The 25,087-nt window shown below is 47.3% G+C and overlaps 1 protein-coding gene across 1 annotated transcript in view; it reads right to left on the reverse strand.

Annotated features, from left to right (window-relative positions):
- The window catches only part of LOC107108166 (G protein-coupled receptor kinase 5-like), a gene marked incomplete at its 5' end in the record, with an annotated part of 40,636 nt that extends 16,823 nt beyond the window's left edge, over positions 1 to 23,813 (reverse strand). Inside the window, 6 exons of the mRNA XM_015408567.1 lie at positions 1,449 to 1,512; positions 1,615 to 1,707; positions 1,977 to 2,077; positions 2,737 to 2,814; positions 17,264 to 17,376; positions 23,718 to 23,813. Coding sequence (XP_015264053.1) covers positions 1,449 to 1,512; positions 1,615 to 1,707; positions 1,977 to 2,077; positions 2,737 to 2,814; positions 17,264 to 17,376; positions 23,718 to 23,813 — 545 coding nt within the window. The remainder of the gene's footprint in view (positions 1 to 1,448; positions 1,513 to 1,614; positions 1,708 to 1,976; positions 2,078 to 2,736; positions 2,815 to 17,263; positions 17,377 to 23,717) is intronic.
- Positions 23,814 to 25,087: the final 1,274 nt, after the last annotated feature.

The following is a 25,087-nucleotide window of genomic DNA, read 5'->3' on the forward strand; positions in this document are numbered from 1 at the left end:
CATGGGATAGAGCAGGTCGAGAAAGAAGTACTTTTCTCCCTTTATCACAATACAAGAACGCGTGGGCACTCCATGAAATTGCTGAGCGGTCGGGTTAGAACGGATAAAAGGAAGTACTTCTTCACCCAAAGAGTGATTAACACATGCAATTCACTGCCACAGGAGGCGGTGGCGGCTACAAGCATGGACAGTTTCAAGAGGGAACTGGATAAACATATGGAGCAGAGGTCCATCAGTGGCTATTAGCCACAAGGTATAGATAGGAACTCACAGGCTGGGGCAGGTGATGCACTGTATTCTTGGTGCTTGTGGGGGGGGGGGCAACAGTGAAAGGGCTTCTAGTGTCCTGGCCCCACTGCTGGACCTCCTGATGGCACCTGGCATTTTTGGCCACTGTGTGACAGAGTGTTGGACTGGATGGGCCATTGGCCTGATCCAACATTGGCTTATCTTATGTTTTTATGTTCATTATGTGTAGTATACCCATGAGATCCTAAGATTGTCTGGTAGCCAAAAGTTCTTGTTCTTTAGTGTTATCCACCACTAGGTGGCGAGCTAGACTTGTTTTTGAGGCAAGAGATGTTTCAGAGGTGGTTTACCGTTGCCTGCCTCTGCGTCACGACCCTGGTATTCCTTGAAGGCCGCTCATCCAAATACTAGCCAGGACAGACCCTGCTTAGCTTTGGAGATCTGACAAGATCGGGCTAGCCTGGGCTGTCCAGGTCAGGGAACTTGATGTGTTTCTATGGGGGAGGGGCCATGGCTCAGTGGTAGAGCATCTGCTTGGCATGCAGAAGGTCCCAGGTTCAATCCCCGGCATCTCCAGTCAAAAGGATCTCGTAGTAGGTGATGTGAAAGACCTCAACGTGAGACCCTGGAGAGCCATCACTATTCTGAGCAGACAATACTGATCTTTATGGATTGATGGTCTCACTCAGTAAAAGGCAGCTTCATGTGTTCAACTTCCCTACCAACCCAGCTCCCAACGGCTATCCAACGACCCAGAGGAAACCAGCAGGCACTACCCCACCCCATCATGCCTGGGCTGAGATCTTACCGAGAACTTCCTCCTCAAGCAAGAAAAGGTGGCATCTGTTTCAATATCCATTTAGCCACTGATGGGCTTATCCATGAATATGTCTGATTCCTGTCTAAAGTAATGTAACCTAGCAGCCACCACCACCCGCCACCCACAGAGTTACAAGCACTTACATGAAAAATAGTAAACATTATTGGGGGGGGGGGGAACGGTTGCTGCTGACTGCTGCCTTTTGATCAACTGAAAGCTTTGTAACTGATCACACTGATTTATTAAGCTCCGCAGCCTTTAATGAGTATCTGATTTCACACTGCTATTTTATTTACCTGTTGTCTCTTGTGTTTTGCAGTTTTATGATACCACAGACGCCGCCACCAGAGAAGCACCCCTGGCCGTAGCAGCCACCTACCTCTCCGAAGCCACCTTTCCCAAGAATCCGGTATTGCCTGAAGGTGTCTTTGGTCACCGATTGTCTAAAACGACAAGGTCGCATCGCTTACTGAAAGTCTGTCCCTATGAGGACCAGTCTGGCAAAGCCCCAAGACAGATGCTGAAGATGGAGAACATGGATTTACCTCTCCAGGTATTTCCACTGGAGGAACCTGTCGAAGTACATGCTGTCCTGGTAATTTGTGAAAGGGGCTCCACTCAGGTACTCGTGCAGATGGCTGTGCAAAAGACAGGAGCTCAGAGTTAGCGGCCCGTTCCCAGGGGTCAGCTCCATGCCCAACAAGATGACTAGGCCTGCTGGAATTGTGTCTCCCCATTTATTCAAGAACCTATTTCTTTCCCCACTCAGCATCCCTGCCACACTGTGACCCTTCATCTCTTGTCTAAAGCAGTGCAGCCCATACTGTCCTTGCATGCACAACATGGGGCTCAGTGACTGGCCACACCTGGTACCCCGTCCTGAAGCTCTACCAAGCTCAGAACTCACTGCATGCAGTTGCTGAAGAGATCTTTGCAGGAACTTCTCAGCAGGTTCTCCTTGCATTCGTTCATAAGGGTTTGGCTGACCTCGGCAATATAGTCTGGGGACTAAGACAAAAAAGGAAACACAGTTATGGATGGCAGAGGTCACAACAGAAGCCCTAAATGGCATCCCGAGTACTCTGCAGATTAATGTTACAAAACAAAAAAAACCCAAAGCACCCTTGCTACCATTTAATATGGGCACAGTCAAGATAACTGCAATGTTCCCAAGACATGCATGCATGCAGGCACACAAAGACACACTCCCCAAAGATACTATGAGACAAGAAGGGCCATGACTCATCAGTGGTGGAGCTCATTTTATACGCAGAAGATCCTACATTCAATTCCTGACACCTGCAAGTTGCAAGTACCGGGATCCTGGAGAGCTGCTGCCAGCCACAGGAGACCACACTGACCTAGACTGGCCACTGGTCTGGATCAATACAAAGCAGATTTTAACTTTCACAGCGCAATCCCATGCAAGTTTACTCCAGTTTAAGTCCATTTAGTTTAATAGACTTAAAGTGGCATAACTCTGCATAGGATGGCACTGTCCGTGTACGAAAAGCACTGCAATGAGGATGAGACTGAATGTCCTGAATGTCCAGCAGGGGGCGTAGCACCCTTGCACGACAAGCAGGGCTACCGCCAGACTCCCAAAGGGCTGCGAGCGCCCTGTAATCTATCCCCTGTTGCAACCGTCAGGGAAGTCAGGAACTTACCTCGCTGTCGAAGAACCTGCGGATGATCTCTTCTCCCATTTCCTTGCGCTTCTCGTCGGGGGAAAGCTCATACTCTGCCTGTGGGAAAGGAGAGGGAGGTGGACTGAGCAGGCCTGCCTGGAAATCATCCCCTGCAGGGGCAAGCTGGGAAGTTAAAACAGACCGGGAGCAAGGAAACCTGAGAGGTCAGTGGCACCCTTGCTTCATCCGGCAAGGTGACATCGATCACGGATGCCAGATTGGAGATGAGGACTCCCTGCAGTGCTTTTTTCCAGCACTGCCACAGGTGCGAAATCCGGCTTGATCTGGGCTGCTGTAGCCTCCCAGGTATGCAGCAGCCCACTGAGAACTATCCCTCAAAGGTAAATGGCCAGGCTGCCCTTGATCCCTAGAACTGTGATTCTGGGGCTCTTTGGTGTCGTGGTTAAGTGTGCGTACTCTAATCATGGGAGAACCAGGTTTGATTCCCCACTCCTCCACTTGCAGCTGCTGGATGACCTTGGACGAGCCATAGTTCTGTCAGAGCTGTTCTTGAAAGAGCAGTTTTCAAAAAGAGCTCTTGCAGCTCCACCTACATCACAGGGTGTCTGTTGTGGGGAGGGGAAGGGAAAGGAGTTTGTAAGCCGTTCTGAGACTCTGAGTGAAGGGCGGGGTATAAATCCCATCTCTTCTTCTCTCTCACCTCTTCCTGAATCCCACCCCAATGTTCCCTCTACGCTGTGGAGTCTTGTGAGCAAAAATCCTACTTTGTGAGCTACGGGCATTAAAGTTGTGAGCGAGCCATTAGGTTGCTGCATAAATTAGTTTGCTTTGAGGCCATCCTTCCTGAGCTAAGGCAAAAATCTGTGAGCTGGAGGCTAAAAAACTGTGAGCTAGCTCACACCAACTCAGTTTAGAGGGAACACTGCCCACCACATCCTTTTCTTCAGGACCAGCCCTGACTGGAACCCCCCATTTACTTTGCTCCCCTTTTGGTTCCTCGTCTCCCTCAACTGCTGAGGCTTTTCTTCTATGATTTCTCCACAGTCACTCACCACAGCCATGCTTCAGAGAGGAAGGGGAAAGGAAGGAGCCATGTTGCAGGGAGCGGTAGGACACGTTCCCCAGTGAGCTCTGAGGTGGATCCATAGGAGGGATGGAGGAATGTGCTCTCTTTCGATTATTTTTCTTTCCAGACACTGTCATAGACAGCCAATGGGGTAGAGTGGGTAGAGGGTTGGACTAGGACCGAGGAGACTTGGGTTCAAATCCCCACTCACTAACTTTGGTCCAGTCCTCCTCTCTCCGTCCTACCTACCTCACAGAGTTGTTGTGAGGACAAAATGGAGACAGGAGAACTATGTATGCCCCCCTGAGCTCCCTGGAAGAAGGAGAGGATAAAAGCGTGACACGCTATAAAGGGTTTTGGTCCACCGCTAGTACTAATGGGCCATTTGTTTCCTTTATGCAATTTTAATGTCCCTTTACATGGTATTACTCCATTTATACGTATAATCACCACACAGCAATTTACTGATGCACAAATAAAATGTCAACATTTTAAGAGGAAAGCACAAAGGAAACAGAAAATGCTGGGGGGGGGGGGAAGATTCACTGAGTTCTAATTGCATCAACAAGAAGCAAAATCGAAATGGAAATAATGGAACTGAACTGGCAAAAGTGCACTTGACAACATCCCTGGCTCCAGGGAAAGTTTCCCCAGGCTACCTAGCAACCAACAGGCATGTCCCGCCTCCTTTGGAGAGCCAGAAAAACAGCCACTTGGCTCAAGGCTGCTGCAGTGGGCAACTGTTTGTGCCAGGGGTGGGCAGCACCAAGTGCATGTTGCACATCTGGTGAAATGTTCCATGTTCCTGCTATCCAGTGCAGCAGGCAATGCTGTGGTCCTCAACAAGCATCATAACAAATGGAGGGAGGAAGAGAAGAATCAGAGATAATATATCAGAGCAACATGTAGCTGATTCTCCTCTCTTTTAGCACTGGCCTGAAATGCTTCACAAAGGTTGGACCAGGGTGGCCTCCACACAGGGATGTTCCGTGTTTGTCGTCCAGCCCAGAACTGCAGCACATTGTGGGAGGGGGGACACTGTTGTGCAGTTGTCCCCCCATCCAGGTTGTTCCCCCATTTTGCTGTATTTTTTTCTGAAACCTGCTTTGGGAAGGTTATACTCAACGTGGCTTTGAAATACAGGTGGAGAGGAAGGAGCCGCTTTCCACACCCAGTGCCATTTTCTCTCAGGTCTGCCATGCTCCTCTAAACCCTGGTAGGCTTTTTTGCCAGCTTTTAAAGGCAGTAGCTGATAGATGCCCTGACCTGGACGGCCCAGGCTAGCCTGGTCTCGTCAGATCTTGGAAGCTAAGCAGGGTCGGCCCTGGTTAGGACTCGGATGGGAGACCACCAAGGGAGTCCAGGGCTCCTAGGCAGAGGCAGGCAAGAGCAAATCACCCCCTGCACGTCTCTTGCCTTGAAATCTGTATGGGGTTGCTGTAAGTTGGCTGTGACCTGACTGCACTTTCCACCACCAGTAGATATAACATTATTGCTTTGTTACACTATAGTAATATATACCTACCGCCAGATTTGTGTTTATGTTTTAAAATAGCCAACAAGAAGCACTCTGGCGGTGGAGGAGGGGTGGAAAGGTGGAGCATAAAATGAAGCAAGTAAATCAATACTAACACAATGATACTGGAGAGATATCCTGTTGTCTCTTTCCCCTGCACCATGGCCCCATATCGACATCTTTACTCCTCCCTCTGTTTTTAGCCCTTCAGAAATCACCAGAGATCCAAAGATCTCCCAGGTCACGTCACGTTTGGCTGTCAAGAGTTTCTTTCCTTCATCGGTGGCAAATTAAGAAGTGATCTCTCTAGTTCTTTCTTCCAAACTATTGCTCATTCCACCCTTGTCCCACCTTCCTTAACCTTCTTCGAATCTTTCTCCTCTGGATCACCCCGTATTTCTCTGGCCAAGAGCAAGAGTCCAGTAGCACCTGAAAGGCTAACAAAATTTGTGGCATGAGATGAGCTTTTGTGAGTCCCTGCTCACTTCTTCAGATAAGAAGTATCTGAAGAAGTGAGCAGCGACTCACAAAAGTTCATCCCCTGCCACAAATGCTGTTAGTCTGTCAGGTGCTACCGGACTCTTGCTCTTTTCTACTGCTACAGACAGCCTAATACAGCTACCCATCTTGATCTGTCTCCAGCCAAGAACTGGCTCCCAAAGCCACACAGTGAAATCAAAATCCAATATAAACGACAATTTGATAGCACACCCAAAAAGAGCCAGTGTGGTGTTGTGTTTAAAATGTTTAAAATGTCAGACGACTAGGACCTGAACACACAGTGAAATCAAAATCCAATATAAATGGCAATTTGATAGCACACCCAAAAAGAGCCAATGTGGTGTTGTGTTTAAAATGTCAGACGACTAGGACCTGAGAGAGCTGGGCAAAGATGCCCACACTACCATGAATCCCAATAGGGGACTTGAGGCTAGTCAGACTCTCTTAGCACAGCCTACCTCACAGGGTGGTGGTTGTGAGGTTAAAACAGTGAAATGAAACCCACGTATGCCACCCAGGAGCTCCTTTGGAGGAAAGGCAAGAAAAATATAAAAGAAAGAATGCTGCTGAGGAGAAAGGAGACAGATCCATGGATGCAGGGCAGTAGTCTTTCCCGCTTCTAGCATCTGATCCTTCCTTGGGCCCCCTTGAATCTCCTCTCAATTAATGTCTGCCTTTTCTTCATAGCAGCAACCGATCCCTTTCCTCTGGTCTTTTTCTGGAATGCCCCATGCTCAAACAAACTTTCTCATATTACCCACCATTCCTCCCTGCTACCATCCCTGGAGCTGGGCATGGGAAAGTTTTTGGGATAGACCATGGTTGAGTGGTACAGCACATGGTTTGCCAGTTCAGTCCTTGGCATCTCCAGCTAAAGGATTTTGGGTGCTGGGAAAGACCATTCTCTGCCTGACATCAGGGAGAGCCTTCACCAGTGAGAGCATGAAGCAGCTCCGTTCATTCATCTACTCTCCCTTCTTTGCCTCCAAACTCCTGGAATGTGCTGTTTACTCCCACCATCTGGCCCTTCTCTCTTCCAGCTCCTCTTTTGACCTCCAACAATCTGGCTTCTGCCCTCCTCTCAAACTGCTGTCCCTTGAATTAATTACCAACAAACACTTCCCGGCCAGATCTATCTGCATCCCTGCCCTTCTCCCATTCCATCACCCCTCATCTTGCCAAAGGCCTCCCAGCTCTCTTGAACAATTCTGCCCCTTCTGTCCTGGTGTCCCTTAGGCCTGAAACTCCTTCCCAGAACTCTTGGGGTGCCCTTCTCTCTTCCTTCAAATCCCTTCTCACCCCCCAACTACTTAAAGCCCTTTGTTTAACCCTCCTACTTGCACCCCCCAACCAAGTCAAAGCCCCATGTATCTATAAAATACATTAAAATATATATATTAAAACAGCCAGCATAGTGTAGTGTCAGGCTGGGATCTGGGAGACCCAGGTTCGAATCCCCACTCTGTGATGGACGCTTGCTGGCTGACCTTAGGCCAGTCACCCACTCTCAGCTTAAACCACCTTACAGGGTTTTTGTGAGGCTAGAATGGAGGACAATGTAAGCTGCTTGGGGACCCCACTGGACATAAAGGTGGCGTATAGACAACGTGAAATTAAAATAAATAAATAAATAACAGTTCCCCCTTCAGATTATTCTTTGCAGCCCCTAATTTCTTTCATCCCTCTGTGGATTCCCCCCCCCCTTTTTCTCTTCTCTTCCACTTCTCCTCTTGATAAAACTTACGACTGCAAGTCATTTGGGGCAGAGATCTTTGTGTGCTTATGTGACTTTTTAAAGTATTATACACATTATACACAGGCTTGCTTATCCATGACAGAAGACATTTATTTATGTATTATTTATTTAGTTCATTTATACCCTGGCTTCCTCCCAGGTGGGGACCCCAAGCGGCTTACACCATTCTCCCCTCCTCCACTGTATCCTCACAACAACCCTGTGAGGTAGGTGAGGCTGAGAGAGTGTGACTGGCCCAAGGTCACCAAGGGGACTTCCATGGCAGAGGTGGGGATTTGAACCCAGGTCTCTCAGTTACTAGTAGAAAACTCTTAACCAATATACCACACTGGCTCTCCTGTTGGTAATTCCAGAAACTGTACAATTACAATCCTGTGATTGCTTCTGGCACACAGACACGAACAAGAAGGGAACTCACAAAGATGCACGAGAGGGAAAAATCCCACCCCTTCCTTCTCATCACACTTCTGGTCCCCCCCATCCCTGATTTACTTCCTGCTGCATGCCCCCTCCTGCCCCCTGCCAGGAAGCCCCTCTCCTGACTTGCTTCTCTTTCCTACCCTCTCACACCTCCCAGCACCTGTGAGGTAAGCAGGCAGGTAGGCGGAGGGGAAGCAAGCTGGAGCCAGCTATCCCTCCGCACCTCCTTCCACTGGCTGCCACCGCCATGCTCTCGTGTCCCATTCTGGATTGCAGCAGCAGCCCCACATGACACCAAATTCTGGTTGTTACTTTGGCAACATCTGCACACAGAGAGAAATCATTATAAACTTTGGGAGAGGTACCCCAAATTAGTATTTTTGCCTAGATTTTTCTCCAAACCTGGGGGGCTTCCTTTGAGTATGCAGAACCCTACCTTGTAGTCGTGGCTGGCCTCTCTGGACAGATATTCCTATCCATAAGGAGACCAGCCCTTGGGCTACTAGGTGGTTGGACAAATAGTTCAAAAACCCAACTGGTCTGTGTCTTGGCCTCACACCTGGCTATTCAACATGCTCAGACTCTTGCCTAAGACACTGGGGCAAACTTTGTGGTCTAGGGTTTGAAAACTCTGCATGAATTCCTATTTACCCCTGCAGATTTTTTTTTGCCTCTTTCCTAACTACACCCTCCTTTCTTCCCCTTTTCCACAGGATGCAAGCTGTTTGCCTGACCCCGAGAGAAGCACACTGCTGCTATAAAAATCTGACCTGCAGGCCCCCTCCCGAATGTTTTGGAACAAGGCTTGGTGCTAGGAGACGAGAGAAACAAGACAACGACCCCTGAAGTGGTAGGGATGCGGAGCAGGTGAAGGGTTAATTGGCCTGGCACACACTGGATAGGACGACCTCAGCGGGAGAATGCAGTAAAGTCAGGTATGAGGCTGGCTGTGCGACCACTGAAGCCAATAGTGGGGAGCCAGAACTGGAGAAGGAACCAGTTGGTGGATAAGGGTAGGGCAGGTGTTTAAAAAAGAAAACACACACACACACCCCTTTCTCAAAAACAAGAAGCACCAAAATAGAAAGCCAGCGGGTGGACAGAGCCGGAACGGCTCATGGGTCATTGCCATTCTCAAAGGCTCAAGTGACTTCTGTGTTTTCCTTAATGAAAAGTCCACTGGGTGACGGCCATGAGAATCAAATCGGAAGGAATGTGCAGCAACTCCCGAGGGGGCAAAAGGAAGTTCCTTGACCCAGCTTCAATCGCTGGGGTGCTTTGCTGAGAGTTCCCCATGTAGCGAGTCCCACACAAAGTTCAGAAACAGAAAGGGAGAGTCTCCAATAGTCCAAGAGGATTGGAAGAGGCCATAAGACTGATCTGTTACAGTCAAGGGAAGAATGACTTGTAGGGATAGTCACAAATCCCCGAGTGAACATGTGTATGAAACACACGTACATACATACACCCCCGATGCCCTGAGAAGCATGAGGCTCAGGGAAGAGTCTCACGACTGAAGAACAGACATGATGAGTGAGGGAACTCAGGAAAGTCCAGAATTAATATCCTGTAGGTCTTAAATCTGACTCTCTGTGTATTCTCAATGATTGGTGTGTGTTTCATGGAGACACAAATGTCTGCTGTACAGGATTTTTTGTTCAATACAATCCCTCCCTCCCCCCAAAGCCAAATTGGCATTGATTGGCAAGTGAAATGTTGAATTCTTTATTATATGTTTACCCTTCTTTCCTCCAAGGAGCTTAGGGGAAGGTACACAGTTTTCCTCCCCTCTTCCCCTATATCCTCACAACAACCTGGTGAGGTAGGTTGGTTAGGAGCTGGTGGCCTCCCCAGGGTCAATTACAGACCTTCATGGCAGAGTGGGGATTTGAACTTGGGTCTCTCTAGATGTAGCCCACCATTCGAATCATTTTGTCATGCTACTTAAAGCCAGCCTTTATCAGCTCCTGGGCAATATTTTTAAGTAGTCATTCTGGAGGTCCATATACCATACCAGAAGTCTGAGGAATTTCAGACAGGCGATATATTCCGGAAGAGGAATGGTTCCCAAATGGTTTCTGGTCTGTCATTTCAGACAGAACCATTTGAGAACCGGTTCCCTTCCGGAATATATTTGTCATTTCATACACAATCGCTTCTGTCCCGTTTAGGAAACGGGGCTGAAGCGTTTTACCTGTCAACTGCTTCCAAGTACTCCTCAGTTTCCTCTCCCGGTTCCAATGCGCTTTTTCCCGCCGTTTTTCGCCCGCGCGGGCGATTTCCAGCTTTTTTAAAAAAAAAAAACGTTTGCTTTATAGCGTAACGGAATAGCATTATATCAATCCCATTGGAATGCATGGAGTGTTTTGTTATACTGCTATAGCGCTATAGCGCTCTAAAGCGAACGTTAAAAAAAAAGCCGGAGATTGCCCGCATGGGCGAAAAACGGTGGGGGAAAAGTGGGGAAAAGCGGTGCAGTCTGAAATGGCAAACCGCTTCAGATCCAGCTCTTTACCGGAAGGGGAAAGCCATGTGTGAAATGGCAGGCCTATACCGGTTCACTTCAAAACGGATCATTACCGGCTTGAAACCGGGTGAAACTGGGTAATGTGAAATTCCCCTCTATCTCTCTTTAATGCCACCAACTTGCAGCCCTTCTTCTTCTTATCTTGGACTCTGCAAAACAGCTTGCATATCGCCATTTTGTTTTCTAGGGCAATCCTTAATTACTTCCAACAAAGATTCAATGGAGCAATCCAATTTGCAATGAAAAAGAAAGAAAGGGGGTTAAGGAGGAATGCCAGCATTAAGGGTAGGGTTGCAAGGTCACAGCTGGCAACCGCTGGGAGCAATTAGGGGGAGAGAACTGGTGCACTGTCATCATGCTGACATACTGATGGCACTTCTGGTAAGAAAGCGGAAATTCTGTCCTGAGACGCTCTAGGACTTACGATCTATCATAACATCATAGTGTTTTTCCAAATCCTAGAGTGTCTATGACACCATGCCCGGTTTTTACCAGAAGTGACATCACTGCTCTGGCTCAATGTCAGCATGTGCCCCAATCCTCCCCCCAATCCCTTCTGCCGACACATCAGGTGCCGGTGGACAAAGGAATGAGTTACTGGGAGACTTGGCAAGCCTGAATGTAGGATGCCCACTGGAGCCAGGAAAGAAGCCATCTTGGGTCTCTTGATAGCCCTGTAACCCTAGGCAGGCACTGAAGTTGGTCAGAATGTCAGACGAGGATATGGGAGATCCAGGTTCAGATACACAATATGCCTTGAAATCCATTGGATTACTTTGGGCCAGTCACACACATACACCATTCTTTCTTTCTCTCGATCTACCTTATAAAGCTGCTGTGAGGATAAAACGATGGACAGAAGAACTACGCATGCCACACTGAGTTTCTTGGAGAAACGGTGGGGATAAAAATGTCTCAGATGGGCAAGAGTCCTCAATACTTGAGAAGGGGAAGGTGGAGGTTCCCAGTCCCTCAAGGCCACTATTAAATCATCAGACAGAAAGATCCTCACAAACGTCTAGCTCAGGGTCAAACCCCACATAGACACTCGAATCCCACGCCACGGGTTGGAACACCCAATAAGGTTGCCAGCTCCGGGTTGAGAAATTCCTGGTGAGTTCAGGGCAGCGTCTAGAGAAGGCGGGGTTTGGGGAGGGGAGGGACCTCAGTGGGGTATAATGCCACAGAGCCCATCCTTCAAAGCCATTATTTTCTCCAAAGGAACTGGTCTCTGTAGTATGGTGATCACTTGTCATTTCAAGAAATCTCCAGGCACCACCGTGACCCGATGGGTTATTTGTTTCTAAAAGACAGCCGTAGATTGCCTGGAGATCTTACTCTGGACTGGGACCACGATGCTGGGGAGCAGGAAGTTCAACTTCTCCACCAACACGATGCCATTTACCTGACTCAAAATGCTCCCCACCCCACAACTGCTCCAGGGGTCCCAGCAACATGTCTGGAGCCCCCACTGCAGGCCTACAATACCCCTCGTTCTTTAGCCCGCCGCTAGATTTCAAGCCTTGCTTTACAAGGCTGACTCTGAACGACATCTCTAGCCAGTTCAAACTGTGACAGCCTGACCAAGGATCTTTTTCCCAAGCATGTGTTTCCCATTTAACAGCCATCAGAGGAGATTGGCATTCCTGTCATTTGTGTCCAGCGAGCTTATGCAAATAAGCAGAAGGCTTAAACCCTTTTATATGTCGGCTTAAATTTTCTGGCAGGCCTGGGGGAGGCCTCCCGCTCCACGCAGACTTGAAATGGGTTCAAGGAGCGCCTTCAGAGAGAGAGAGAGCCATCTTTGATTGCATAAACAGTTGGGTAATGGGAAACACAGATCCGTTTAAGAGGCTTGTGTTCCCCTCTTTAAAATGGCATTGAAAATTGCCTTCTGGTGCCGAAGGAGCGCAGAGTAGGAGCAAATGGATTTCAAATCAGAACTTAGCATTAGCTTGCAATTAAAAAAAACCCCAAACACCCAGCTCAAATGAGTTGACTTGACCCCTGGAGCAACAAATTTGCTTGGCTGAGTGTAAAATGCTTCCAGAACCAGGAAACTTTAGAAAGGGGGGAAAGGGCGGGGGGAGGAGTGGGGAGAAAAACTCATGAAAACACTAGGATATTATTTCAGATGAAGGGCTGACTTTTAAAATTACACGTCAGCTGGATGGAATTTTTGCACCGTTGACTTTAGAACAGGCTGTGAAACACACTCTCCTCTCCCAACGGAAAAGCCGCTCTTCAGGAATTCAGTTCTCTCCTGTACTTAACAGTCACTTTCCCCTTGTGAGCCTTCAATGAGGCAGTGGCAGGGTACAAACCAGGAAAGAATAAGAGAGGACAAAAGCCCTGTAAAAAGGAGAAACCCTTGCAGGGGTCGTTGGCTTCCGTCTGGCTCTTTTTTTTAGTCAGCCGTGACCTAAACAACTGACCAGCTACGACCCTTTCCACCCACCCACCCCCAGCTCCAGGCAGAAGCTCCAGCATGAGAGGTACATTGCTAGAGTGTTGCCTTTGCATGTGAGAACCTCAGATTTTAATCCCAGTTTTGAAACTCCCTGGGTGGTCTTTGGAAATCTCCTCAGCCTGCCCTACCACAAAAACAAAACAAAAAAAGTTGTGATGAGTCTAAATGCCAGCTTTGAGCTTTTCAGAGGAAGGGGACAACCTCAGAGTTAGCACATTAATAAGCAGATAAGAAAAATGAAGCTGGAAATGAGATCATGGAGTGCCCACCACCACCGTCTTAAAGCCTTCTGCTCCCCTCGGGAAAATATCTAGCGCTTTAAAGGTATAGCCAAGATAAGACAGGAGGGCCGGCAAGGAGGCAATGGCAGGCGAGGGACAATTTGGAAATCCTCCTCCCAAATCACCTCCTTCAGAATTCTCTGAGCTCTTAGGCTTCAGCAGACTGATACCTCCCTTCCCAATTTCCTGTCCTCAACTTTCCACGCTTTCCAGATTCAGCCTTATCAGGTTTGGAGGTGTGTGTTTTTCTTTTGGTTAATTTATTACCAAGTCCTAATTTCCTACATACCTGGGGAATCCCTCAAGTCTTCAGACACACCCTACCTTACATACCGATAGCCTGGATTTGCAGCTTACACTATCCACATAGGGGCCAACCACTTTACCATTAGATACAAACCTGTTTAGAGATCACCATGAATGCATGTGCATCCTGTATGCCTGAGTGTACTCTGTAGGTAAGAAAGAGCCAACACTCTTTATAAATGAAACTGGGGACCAACACCTGGATAAATGTGGGCTTTATAATCACACGTTGAACTGTATGTGCATTTAACGTGAAATGAGAATTACTCAACGCGCGCATAAAGAAAAATCAAGTGCACACTGTGACGAAATAGACATGCATTCACCATAACTTGTGAACAGGGCTACCGCGATAAAGGAAAAGACAGAGACCGAACTAATTAGAAAAGCATTCTAGAGATTATGTATTCCCCACCCACCATTTTCTAAATGCCACACACATGCATATTTAACAGCATACAACCCATGCTGATTCACGCAAAGCACTTTTGACCTTCAATCATTTAATGATGGGACTTTGCTTGTGGAGGGGGGGCTTCATATCCTGTGATCACTAGATCATACTGCCCAGTTTGGCTTTTATTGGCTCAAATTAAGCTCCAGCTTTGCAAACACAAGGGCTGCCATGGGCTTCTGCTCTCAACTTTAATGAGGAATCCATGTGTCTAGAGAGAGATCTGAATGGCTGCTAGCTTTTACTTTTTCAGCGCGAAACAGCTACTGTTTGCTTCTCTGACTAGTCATCTTTGGCGAAGCCTGAATTCGCTTTTGCATCTAGGGCACTGCCTAACCTCATTCAGTCTGTATCACACCTCTTGTATTTTATTCTAAAGCTGCTACCAACAGCAAATCATTGTTTTTTACTGCTGCGCTAAACATCTCCCCCCCCTTTTATTCCAGTACTGAGTCTTTGTTATTTATTACTTTAGTCCACTTTTATCCAGCCCTTCTTCCAAGGTGCTAAGGGTGGTGTACCTCATTCTTCAAGGGTTGCCAGCCCCCAGGTCCCAGTGGGGGTTCCCCCGCTTTTGGGGGCTGCAATCTGCTGCTGGCCAGCTGGCCGTTGGGGAAAGCCCCACCCCCAAATAGGGACGTCATCGGGCAATGTCCCCAATGTGATGATGTCACCTGGAAATGATGTCATCGCTTCAGCGACGTTGCACATGATGCTCTAGTTTTTGGGCAAACTCTATGGTTTTGAAGCAAAAAAATTATAGCGTTTTGGCCCCAAAACCAGAGTGCAGATAAGGTGAGACAGAGAGAGAGGGAGAGACTAACGAAAAGTCACCCAGCAAGCATCATGGCCGAGCAAGGCTTCTAACCTTGTTCTTCAAGATCCTAGTCCAACACCCTACTCACTACACACCATTCTGGCTCTCTGTGCTGATGTTTTATTAGAAACCCAGGAAGAGAGACCTGGAAGGGAAACTCCATAGTCATCTAGTCCAACCCCCTGCACAATTCAGGAAATTCACAACTACCTTCCCCACCCCACCCCCACTCTCCCAGTGACCCCAGCTCTACGCCCAGAGGAAGGCAAAGAAACCTCCAGGATCCCTGACCAAGCTGGCCTGGAGGAGAATTCATTCCTGATTCCAAAGTGGCCATTATTCTTTAATTGTTTTGGCTAAAGTTGTCCCAAGATTTATTTTTCTTTTAATCCTGTGTACATCCTGCTGCTTCTATTGTTTTACTGATCGGCAGCTAGTGACTTTAATCATTTATAATGTTGTGTGTGTGTGTTTTTTGCAACATTTTCAAATGGTTGTAAACCATTTTAAGAACACATTCTGGAGAGAAAGCTTGCTCCTACTGAACAGATTGAAACTAAATCCTGGCAAGACAGAGGTTTTGCTGGTTGGGAAGGCGGCCAGCTTGAAGGGCATTGTGCTTCCCACCTTGGATGGGGTTCAGTTGACCCTTGTTGACTCAGTTAAGAGCCTAGGGGTCATAAACAATCCTACATTACTGCTGGAGAAGCAAGCTAATTAGACATAATGGGGTACCCATAACAAGGCACTGGCTACCACATCCTTCCTGACCTTGGACCCTTGTATCTACGGCACCGCCTCTCTCCCTGTGCTCCACCACAACAGCTCCACTCGTCTGAGCAGCGCCTTCTGAGGGTGCCACCCTGCAAATGGGCAAGATCGACAAATGACTGTGCTCGTGGGCATTCTCAGTTGTGGTTCTGAAAGGCCTGCCTAATAAAGCCACAAAGGCTCCCACTCGCCTGGCTTTCCGTAGGCTATGAAAAACTGAAGTATTCAGGAGGGTATTTTTACAGAGAAGAATAGGATGGAATAGCACAGGTAACAGAACCATTCATAAAGAAGCTTTAAAAAGGGGGGAAGGAACTGCAAACTATACCACAATGTATAGGACATACTACCTGTTGCTGTATGTAGTACCCTGCTATGCAATTTAACATACAACAAATACCATGCACAGATGATTATAACATATCATAAATAATTTCATATTTTTTGAAAAATATTTTTACAATAATTTCTTCATATATAATTGATCATCTTAATCACAATTCACAATATAAGAGATATCAAAGATATCATCAAATATCATCTCCATAGAATCTCAAAAGATATTGTACAACCTTATAATTAATAACAGTCCTCCCTTTAGAGGACTATTTGTTGTATGTTGGTTTTCCTACTTATCATGGGTCCTTGTTTGGTTTTGTGAAATGCAATTTAACATGCCATGCTAAAGCTTACGCTTTTCCCCTCAGCTTTTTCTCAGATTTCTGCAATCCTAATCTTATTATATTTATTGAATCTCTTATTGTATTTATTTATGTTAATGATTTTATTATGTTATTATTTATTTACGTCATTTGTAGTCTGCCTTTCTCACTGAGACTCAAGGTGGATTGCACAGAGTAAGTCCGTACAGTCAACAGGATGGGACATACAGTAAGCAATGCAATAAGGTTGTTGTTACTGTTGTTAGCCACTCAGTAGTGTCCAATCACCAAGAGTCAGAAACGACTGAATGGCTAACAACAACAACAACAACATTCTTATTACATTGCTTACTCGATATCCCAACCTATTGATTGTACGGACTTACTCTGTGTAATCCGCCTTGAGTCTCAGTGAGAAAGGCAGACTATAGATAACGTAAATAAGAACAAAATAATAAAATCATTAAAATAAATAAATACAATACTCTTCCTTTTTTCTTTGAGGGACTGCTTTCCACAGGTCCTGAAACTCTTTAGCCAGCTGGGACCAACTGAGGCGCAACAGAGAGAGAAGGTGGGAGGGGCAGTGACTCAGCAGGAGAGCTTCTGCTTTGCATGCAGAAGGTCCCAAGTTCAGTCCCCAGCATCTCCAGCCAAAAGGATCAGGTAGGAGATGATGTGAAAGACCTCTGCCTGAGATCTTGGGAAACTGCTGCCAGTCTGAATAGACAATATTGACTTTGATGGACCTGAGATCTGATTAATTATAAGGCATTTTCATGTGTTCACATGCCCCCCCCCATGTCCCCTCTCTGGGCACTAGAGAATTATAAGGCAGTTTCATGTGTTCACATGCCCCACCCCCCATGTCCCCTCTCTGGGCACTAGAGGAGCTAATACACATACACATGATTTCCCTGCCATCTTTAAAGACAGGGCAGCAAATCACGTATCCCCACAGGGCTTCCTGAACTCTTTGGATGTAACCCTTGCCTTACCACAGCATCGAGGAAGTGGATGCACAGGAGGAGTTCCACCCGAGTCTCACAGAACTGGCGGAAAAGCAGTCTGCCGATGGGTTGCTTGTCACACAGGCTGCTGTAGTCTCGTTCTGCAAAGGAGAGGGAAGAACTGTTAATCTCCTGTGTGGATCGACAGCATCCTCTCTCTCAGACCTTCCTCTGAGGATGACAAACCCATCAGTGGGACCACCAAGGAAGATGGTGGACACGGCTCAGCAGTACAGCTGACGTTTTGCACTCTCTCTGAGACCTTCCCCTGAGGACGACAAACCCATCAGTGGTGGACCCGGCTCAGCAGTACAGCTGACGTTTTGCATGCTGAAGGTCTCAGGTTCGGTCCCTGGCATTTCAGTTTAAAAGGATTGCATGTGGCAAGCCCGGGAAAGATTCCTGCCAAAGATCTTGGAGAGCAGCGGCTAGTGAAAAGTAGACCATGCTGGGCTAGAGGGACCAGTAGTGCAAAGCTGTAGAGACTGCTGAGAGAAGCTGCATAAGCTTTCTACGTCCATCAGCTCTGAAAGGGAAGCAGAGGGACACTGAAGGCTAAACTGTTATCGCGGTGGTCAAACAAAAATCTCCACAGAAGAGGGCCTAGGCACAGCCAAGTATATTCTCTGTGTGTTCACCCCACACAAGGATGGAATTTGAGTGACAGAGCATCTGCCTGGCGTGCAGAGGTCCCAGGTTCATTCGCCAGCATCTCCAGATGAAAAGACCAGGTAGTAGGTGATGTGGAAGACCACTACTGAAGACCCTGGAGAGCCACTGCCAGTCTGAGTGGACAATACTGACCTTGAAGGACCAGTGATCTGATTCAGTAGAAGGCAGCTTCATGTTTGTTCCCGTGTGATAGCAGGTGCAGATTTCCGCCTGTTTGCCCATGTTCCTTAGCAAGCAGAAAGGAACTCAGTGTATAAGACCAAAGTTGCATGCTTGTGAATAAGCACCACACTATACAAAAATGGTAGATGTTCAGAGACCATAATCAATGTATCAAAGTGAAGCGTCCGAGTGACTTAATGTGCAAGTTGCAAGTGGAAAAAAATGAATATGTATCTGTGCAAACATGTTTTACAAGTATATTACCATGCGTATTACATTCACAACAGCAGAGAACACTCTTCAAACTGCAGCTGGCCTGACCGATGCAGAGATTCCAAGTGCCTGGAGATTTTATCGTGTGGGAGTCGTTATTTTACTCAGCAGTAGTGATATTCCTATAGTGTCAAAGGCAGGAAATCCATCAATCTCTAACTTTGTGTTCAGCTGATAAAGAAAGCCATTGAAAACGGATGACGAGTGGATTTGTGTTGTGGGCGTGAGCACAGCCGTGGATGTGGAAATAGCTGTGATTCTGAGATACGCATTTTAAACAGATGCGAAAATAGTACACGTGGTAATATGCTTGTAAAATTTGCTTGTGCAAATATGTATGACTGGTAATTCCCTAATGACGTCATTGGGATGCTTATTTTGATACGCTGAACATATTCAGAACATCAGCAATTTGTGTGCGGTGTGGTGCTCATTAGCATTTGGCAACTCGGTCCATGTTTCTTGCCCTCATGACTACGGAAACAGGCAGGGAAGCAGGGAGGCAACATCTGGCGAAGCGTCACCAACTGCAGGGTGGGGCTCAGTGGAATTTCCAGTCATCTAGAGGACAATTGCCTTCTTTCAGCGTCTTGCGTAGCTGTTCACTCCTTCACCGTAACTAGCAGGAGAATACATTTCTTGTGCAAAATAAGCACATGTATGCCAGCTTCTTACTTTGCATGATGGATACAGCGTGCAAGAGTCCGCTCCCTTTGAGCAGAATTTGGATTACCTTGAATAATTCTTTTTTTAAATCCCCACACCACTAGGTTTATATCCCACAATTTTTCCGTAGTAGAACTAAAGGCTGCATTCAGAGGATTCATTTGTATGTTTATACCCAACTGTTCAGCCAGTTTGGATCCCAAAACAGATAACAGCTATCATGTTTGATTAAAAGACAATGAAAAGCAAAGCTCAGTTGGTTTTTGTTCCTCATGCAATAAATGAAAGAGTCACAAAACGCTGCGGCGTGTGTTGGAACCTGGCTCAACCCTGAGACGGGCCATCAGTAGAGATGATGGGGACACGTCCAGTGTTCTCTCCAAACTGAGTAAGTGTGAGCTAGCTCACAGTTTTTTAGCCTCTGGCTCACACGGGAAGTATGGCTCCAGAGCAAACTAATTTATGCAGTAGTCAAATCACCTGCTCACAACTTTAATGCCAGGAGCTCACAAAGTAGAATTTTTGCTCACAAGACTCCACAGCTTAGAGGGAACAATGGACACGTCCCAGATGTTAGCTCTCCAATCTTACCCCCATCACCTTCTAGTTGCTGGTAGCCTAAGCAGGTGAAACTCACAATCTCCCTGCCTAAGGAATACCAGTCTGGAAATACACTCCAACACAATAACCTGGACAGCACAGATAAGGAGCGTTCCTGAGGAAATCGAGGCCTGAGAGAACACTGAGAAGCCGGGAAAGTTCACTGCATAGATGGTGAGGGGAAGCATGCCTGATGTTCACCCTCCACATTCCAGCTGCTGGTGGCTTCAACAGTTGGAACCTATGGATTAGAGACCAGTGAGGTCTCTAACCTGGGCATTAATTAGATTCAGAGCTTCCTGCTTCATGTGCCTAGCGTAGCTGGACAACTAGCGTCACAGTCACAGCATAGCTTGCTGTGCTGATTTTTCTATTTGTAGGGAGTTCTTAACATAGGGGAGCATTCCAAAATGTGACGCTCCATTTACTATCCGAAAGGGCGCAGTTCATTCTACTGCCCTTCAGGCCTCTGCCTCCTCATTCCCTGGAATGTGTGAACCAGGCTTACGGCTGCTTACCGCCCAGAACACAATAACCTCAGAACAGGTCCCATTGGTGTCGCCAGGATCTCTAGGGAATGAACAAGCAGTCCAGGGTGGGGGGAGGCATACAAGATGTTAACTCTTCAAAACGCTACTAGGCCCACCTTCCCTCCCATAAAGATGTCTGTGGGTCATGTGTAAAAGCCAGCATGGCTGATTTTTCTCAGAAAAGCCCCCTTCCAGAGGTCAAAGAGGCCGGTCCCACACTGTGCTCAGCTGCACACTTTTGAATTCCCAAGCTGTGACCTCACTTGCCACCCGGGACATGCTGGGGCTACTTGCTCCACTGTCCGTTCCTGTTCTTGTCAGTCCCTCTGCCCTCCCCCTTCACCAAGTAGGAAGCCGTGCTCCTTGGCCCCTCGGTAAACACAGTTCTCAGAGGCAGCAGCATGAGCTCTCTCCTAACGCAGCATGCGCCCCAGGGAACAATCTGCAGCGCATCCAGAGGGCTAAGAGTCACAGATAGTTCTCAGAAGCCTAGGAGAAGAGCAGGCTTATTCAAAGTCTGCAGGGAGGAATCAGAACACAAGTCAATTTGTCCTCTGTCTGTGTGCAGCCTCAACCACTGGGTGTACCCACTGTGGTAGCTGAAGGCATTTCTTTGAGTTGCAGAGAGGGAACCTGGGACAGCACATAGTCCTGGGGCCACCTTTTGGCACCCTCCCAAATGAGAGGACAACTATATAAAGTATTAAGCACACGGAATACCAACATCACAAACATGCTATAGGCTGGAAATACTAAGCATGCTTCCTAGGGAGTTAATCCCATTGAACTCAGTGGGGCTTACTTCCAAGTATACATGCTCAGGATAGCATTGATAGTTTAGCATGTAGCATAGAATGATGATACATTCCTCACGACCCACGAAGGCCAATTTACCAAGCAGGCAAACAGGCTTCCTGTCCGACTCTGTAAGTCTCTGCCGCAAAGGTCGAAGGTGCAAGGTCAGACAGGCAAAGCCTTGTGCATCCACTCACTGTACGTCACATGAACCAATGGGGGGGGGGCTCACCCTTGGGCAATTTGTTCCCCACACTCACACACACGCTTCTGGCATTCCTTTAATCAAAACATGTCTCATGAAAGCAGCCAGAAGACCCAAGCCTTTGTAACCTGAGGACCATCTGAGGCACAACACTGCAAGCCTCAAGCTAGATGACTCGCATCATGAACTCACGCAGGGAAAAGTAACCCGAGAAGTTGTTGAATTCCATGAGTTTGCAAACCCGATTCTGGGCTGCACCCCTTCAGGCTGAAGTTCAAAGCAATCCACACACATTATCTCACTGGAATCCTTCCTTCAGCCCTATGAGGCAGATCCCCGTCTTGCGCATGGGAGATGGGAAACTGGGAGAGAGGAACTTGCCTGAAGCCACGGAGTGAGATCACAGCCAAGGTAATATTCAAAACAAGGACTTCCCAATTTGTAGCCCCATCTCTGAGTCACAACCCTGTACTAGCACATTTTCAGACTTCCAGCCTGACTCATAACCCTGCCCGTTAAAAGAGGCCGGACTCCAAGAAAACCCAGCTATGTCTCGTGGACTGCCCTCAGGAATGGGGTCATCCAGGTCTTTTTTTTTTTTTAAGGTTCTGGAACTCTCAAGGGGGAAATGAAGTTTTCAATCCGTATCCTGAAGATTCATGAACTTATAAACATGGAACTCTCAAGAGGGAAATGAAGTTTTCAATGGGTATCCTGAAGATTCATGAACGTATAAACATTTTAAAAAGAATTTTGTCGAAGAGGTTCCGGAACTCCATTCCAGCACATTCCCCCAGGAAAAAAAGCCGGGGGGGGTCATCACAGAGCGAGCGAGGGACCTGGTTCCGACAGGGACTCTGATCTTGTGCTTTAAGCTAGATATGACAGCCACTGGGCTGTAGCAGCAGAGGGTGGGGTATCAAAACAAGAAACCTCAGTTCCAACCATTACTCGGCTGCAAAGCACACTGGGTGCAGTCAGACGGCGTGTTGAGAGTGGGTTAAACTGCTCCGGTTCTAACCGGATTATATTTGATCTGGATAATTACGATCACACTTACCTCCCTTATCCCGCCTCACCGCACAGTCACGTTGCTCCCCGGCATCTACACTATTGATGCGTGGGAGCGTATGTCCGCGGGTTTTTAAACATTTTTTCCTCAGTTTGCGCATGCGCATAGGCGCCCCTCCGGGGGGGAGGGGGAAACTATCGTGGCACATGCGCAGAACCACCAGGGTGAATCAATCCAACCCCTGCAACAAAAGACTTCCCTTTAGACGTTTGACCTGAAAATGGCCTCCGTGAGATCCCAAACTAATCTAAACGCTAAAACAAATGACCGTTTAAATGCCGGTTTTCTAAATGCGGTGGCGGAGCTCCGCCTATGCGCACACCGCCAACACATTAAAAAAATGGCGGGTGAAAAGCGGAAGCCCAATCTGGGAGACCTAGGTTCAAATCCCCATTCTGCCATGGAAGCTCACTGCTGGAGAGAAAAGCAGGGTATAAATTTCTAAATTAATAACTAAGCCTCCACAAAACAAACTGGACTTTGCCAAACTGGGTCCAAGCCCCTTCTCCAACAGGTTGCTATGATTCTACCATGAACTGTCATGATCCTGGACCTACAGTGGTGCGGCCTACAAGCTCTAGGGAAGCCTGTATTGGAGCAGCTATCAGGGCCTACGTTTTGCAGGTTCCCTTGGGACCCCATGATTGGTTGACAGGGGATTTTGGAGGGAAAACTGCACCAGCAGGGGAGCAGAGGGTGGTGCCTGGGAAGATGGGATAAAGGTCCTTGCCCAAAGTAGGGAGGTGTTCTCTCTCAGGGAACAGGGCTGGTGGGGCTGCTGCAGAAGGAGGGATCCCTCATCCAAAAGGGGTGAGCCAGTCTGAGACCAGGTACCTAGAGAAGGCTAGGACAGTATAGTCAGATGTGTTAGGGTTTCTTATTTTACTGATTTACCTACCTGTACTGTGCTCATGTTTCCTACATGTTTTTGAACTACAGTTGTTATTAAACCTCTTTAATAAAACTAGTTTGTTACTCTGCCTGGGTCCTCACACCTCATTTGGTCATGTATAAATGGAAACCTCCTGGAAAATTACTGCATAAAGGGGTAGGGTGGGTGCTCTGGGCCCTCCCGAGGAGACCCATGCCAGAGTGGTGGCAGCCATTAGAGAACCTTCCTAGGTGCTGCCCGCAACAGAGCCCTACATTTTCTTCCCTTTCTCAGCTTCCCACTTTGATTGTACTCTCCTGAAGTGGAAACCACCATAAATGTGATCCTTTTCCCACAGGAAGCGGCTGAAATGATACCCCACTGGTAGGATCCTGCCAAAAGTCATGCAGGAGCACCTGAGTCATCTTTTTGGTGCAGGAAGGGCCATTTGGCTCAGTTCCTTCCTTGTAGGTGTCCACGTTCTCTGGTAAGCAGGTTTGGCTGGTTCTTGCAACACCACCTGCTACCAGCTCCGCTATTGTGAGCATTTGGCCAGCAGGCTGTGTGGATCTGCCAGACCTGGTTTCCTCACTCACCTAGGCTTTTCCGAAGGTCATCGCACTGGCTGATGTGTGGGAACTTGAGGATCAATCTCCACTTCTTGCTCCTCCCTTTCCGTTTTCCTCCACCTCCTGAAAAACACAGAAAAAGAAGGGAGGAGAGGATTAGCTGTGGAATGATAACTTCCTTCTATAGTTATATTGATGGTCTACATTTGCTGTAGAGGTATAAATGAGGAGAATGCAAGAAGACTACCATGGTTATATTGTACCTGGTTCAAAAATACCACTCTGTGACTCCAGTCTACGTATTATGGGAAGGGAGCAGAGCAACGGTGGGCACTGCATGGAGGCAGTTTTAGAGAAAGGTTAAAGGGAGCAAGGAATGAGGGTTCCACTTTAAGGTGCACGCCCTTTCCTGAACCATGAACACTGGTAACATAAAGCCTTTAGACATTCCCTTCTGAAAATGTCTAAATCCAGTCCTGATGCCTTACACAAGGTAACTGAAATCTTTATCAAGACTCTGTTTTTCCATCATTTCCGGCAAGACCTGCAGGCGCCCAAACACCTCTGTCACATTTTTATGCTGCCCTTCCTCCAAGAAGCTCAAGGTAGAGCCCCCCCAAAAAAACCTTCTGGGGCAGGGCTTAAGTTGTAGGGTACCTCTTTTGCTTGCAGAAGGCCCCCCCCCGGTGCAACTCCTGACATCTCCAGTTTAAAGAATCTCTGCTAGCTGCAGTTCATCAATGTCTCTCTCTGCCCTGAGACCATGGAGAGTCGCTGCCAGACCAGTCAGTAGAGAAGACTCAGCTGGACAGACTGGTGACATGACTCCATATAAAGCCACTTCGTGGGCAGGCGTGTGTATATTTATCTAATTCTAGCCAGTATATATTTGCTGGTTAGAATTAGATAAACGCAACTGTTGTGGGGGGAGGGTGAACTGGAAACAGTGCTAGACAAATATATACTGGAAGTCTGACTCCCTTTTTTTAAATTTCTCTTTATTCATTTTTCATAACAAAGCAAACAAGAACATGCAAAGAATCCAATAATAAACACTTGACATTCCTACAAAAGAATTACAGTATCATTCAGGTATTTTTGAACTTAAAGCCCCAGAGATAATAATAACAAATAACGAAAGCATCCTTTAAATTTCGACTCTTAGTATGTTACATCAGAACCCATTTTTGGTAACAGGTATTTATTGGCAATATGCCCCGTGAAGTAAGAAATGAAAATATCGGGAACCAGGTTGATTCAAATTTGAGGTTAGAGGACCGTAAAATTTGAGCTCTATGTACTTTATCTGCTATCTTAGCCATCACAAATTGATCCCATATTTTAAGTCTGACTCCCTTTGAAAAGTCCACTGGCGGGGGGGAAGGGGGAGAACTTCA

This window comes from Gekko japonicus, unplaced genomic scaffold, assembly GCF_001447785.1.
Source record: "Gekko japonicus isolate JY-2015 unplaced genomic scaffold, Gekko_japonicus_V1.1 scaffold1377, whole genome shotgun sequence".
NCBI classification, from domain to species: Eukaryota; Metazoa; Chordata; class Lepidosauria; order Squamata; family Gekkonidae; genus Gekko; species Gekko japonicus.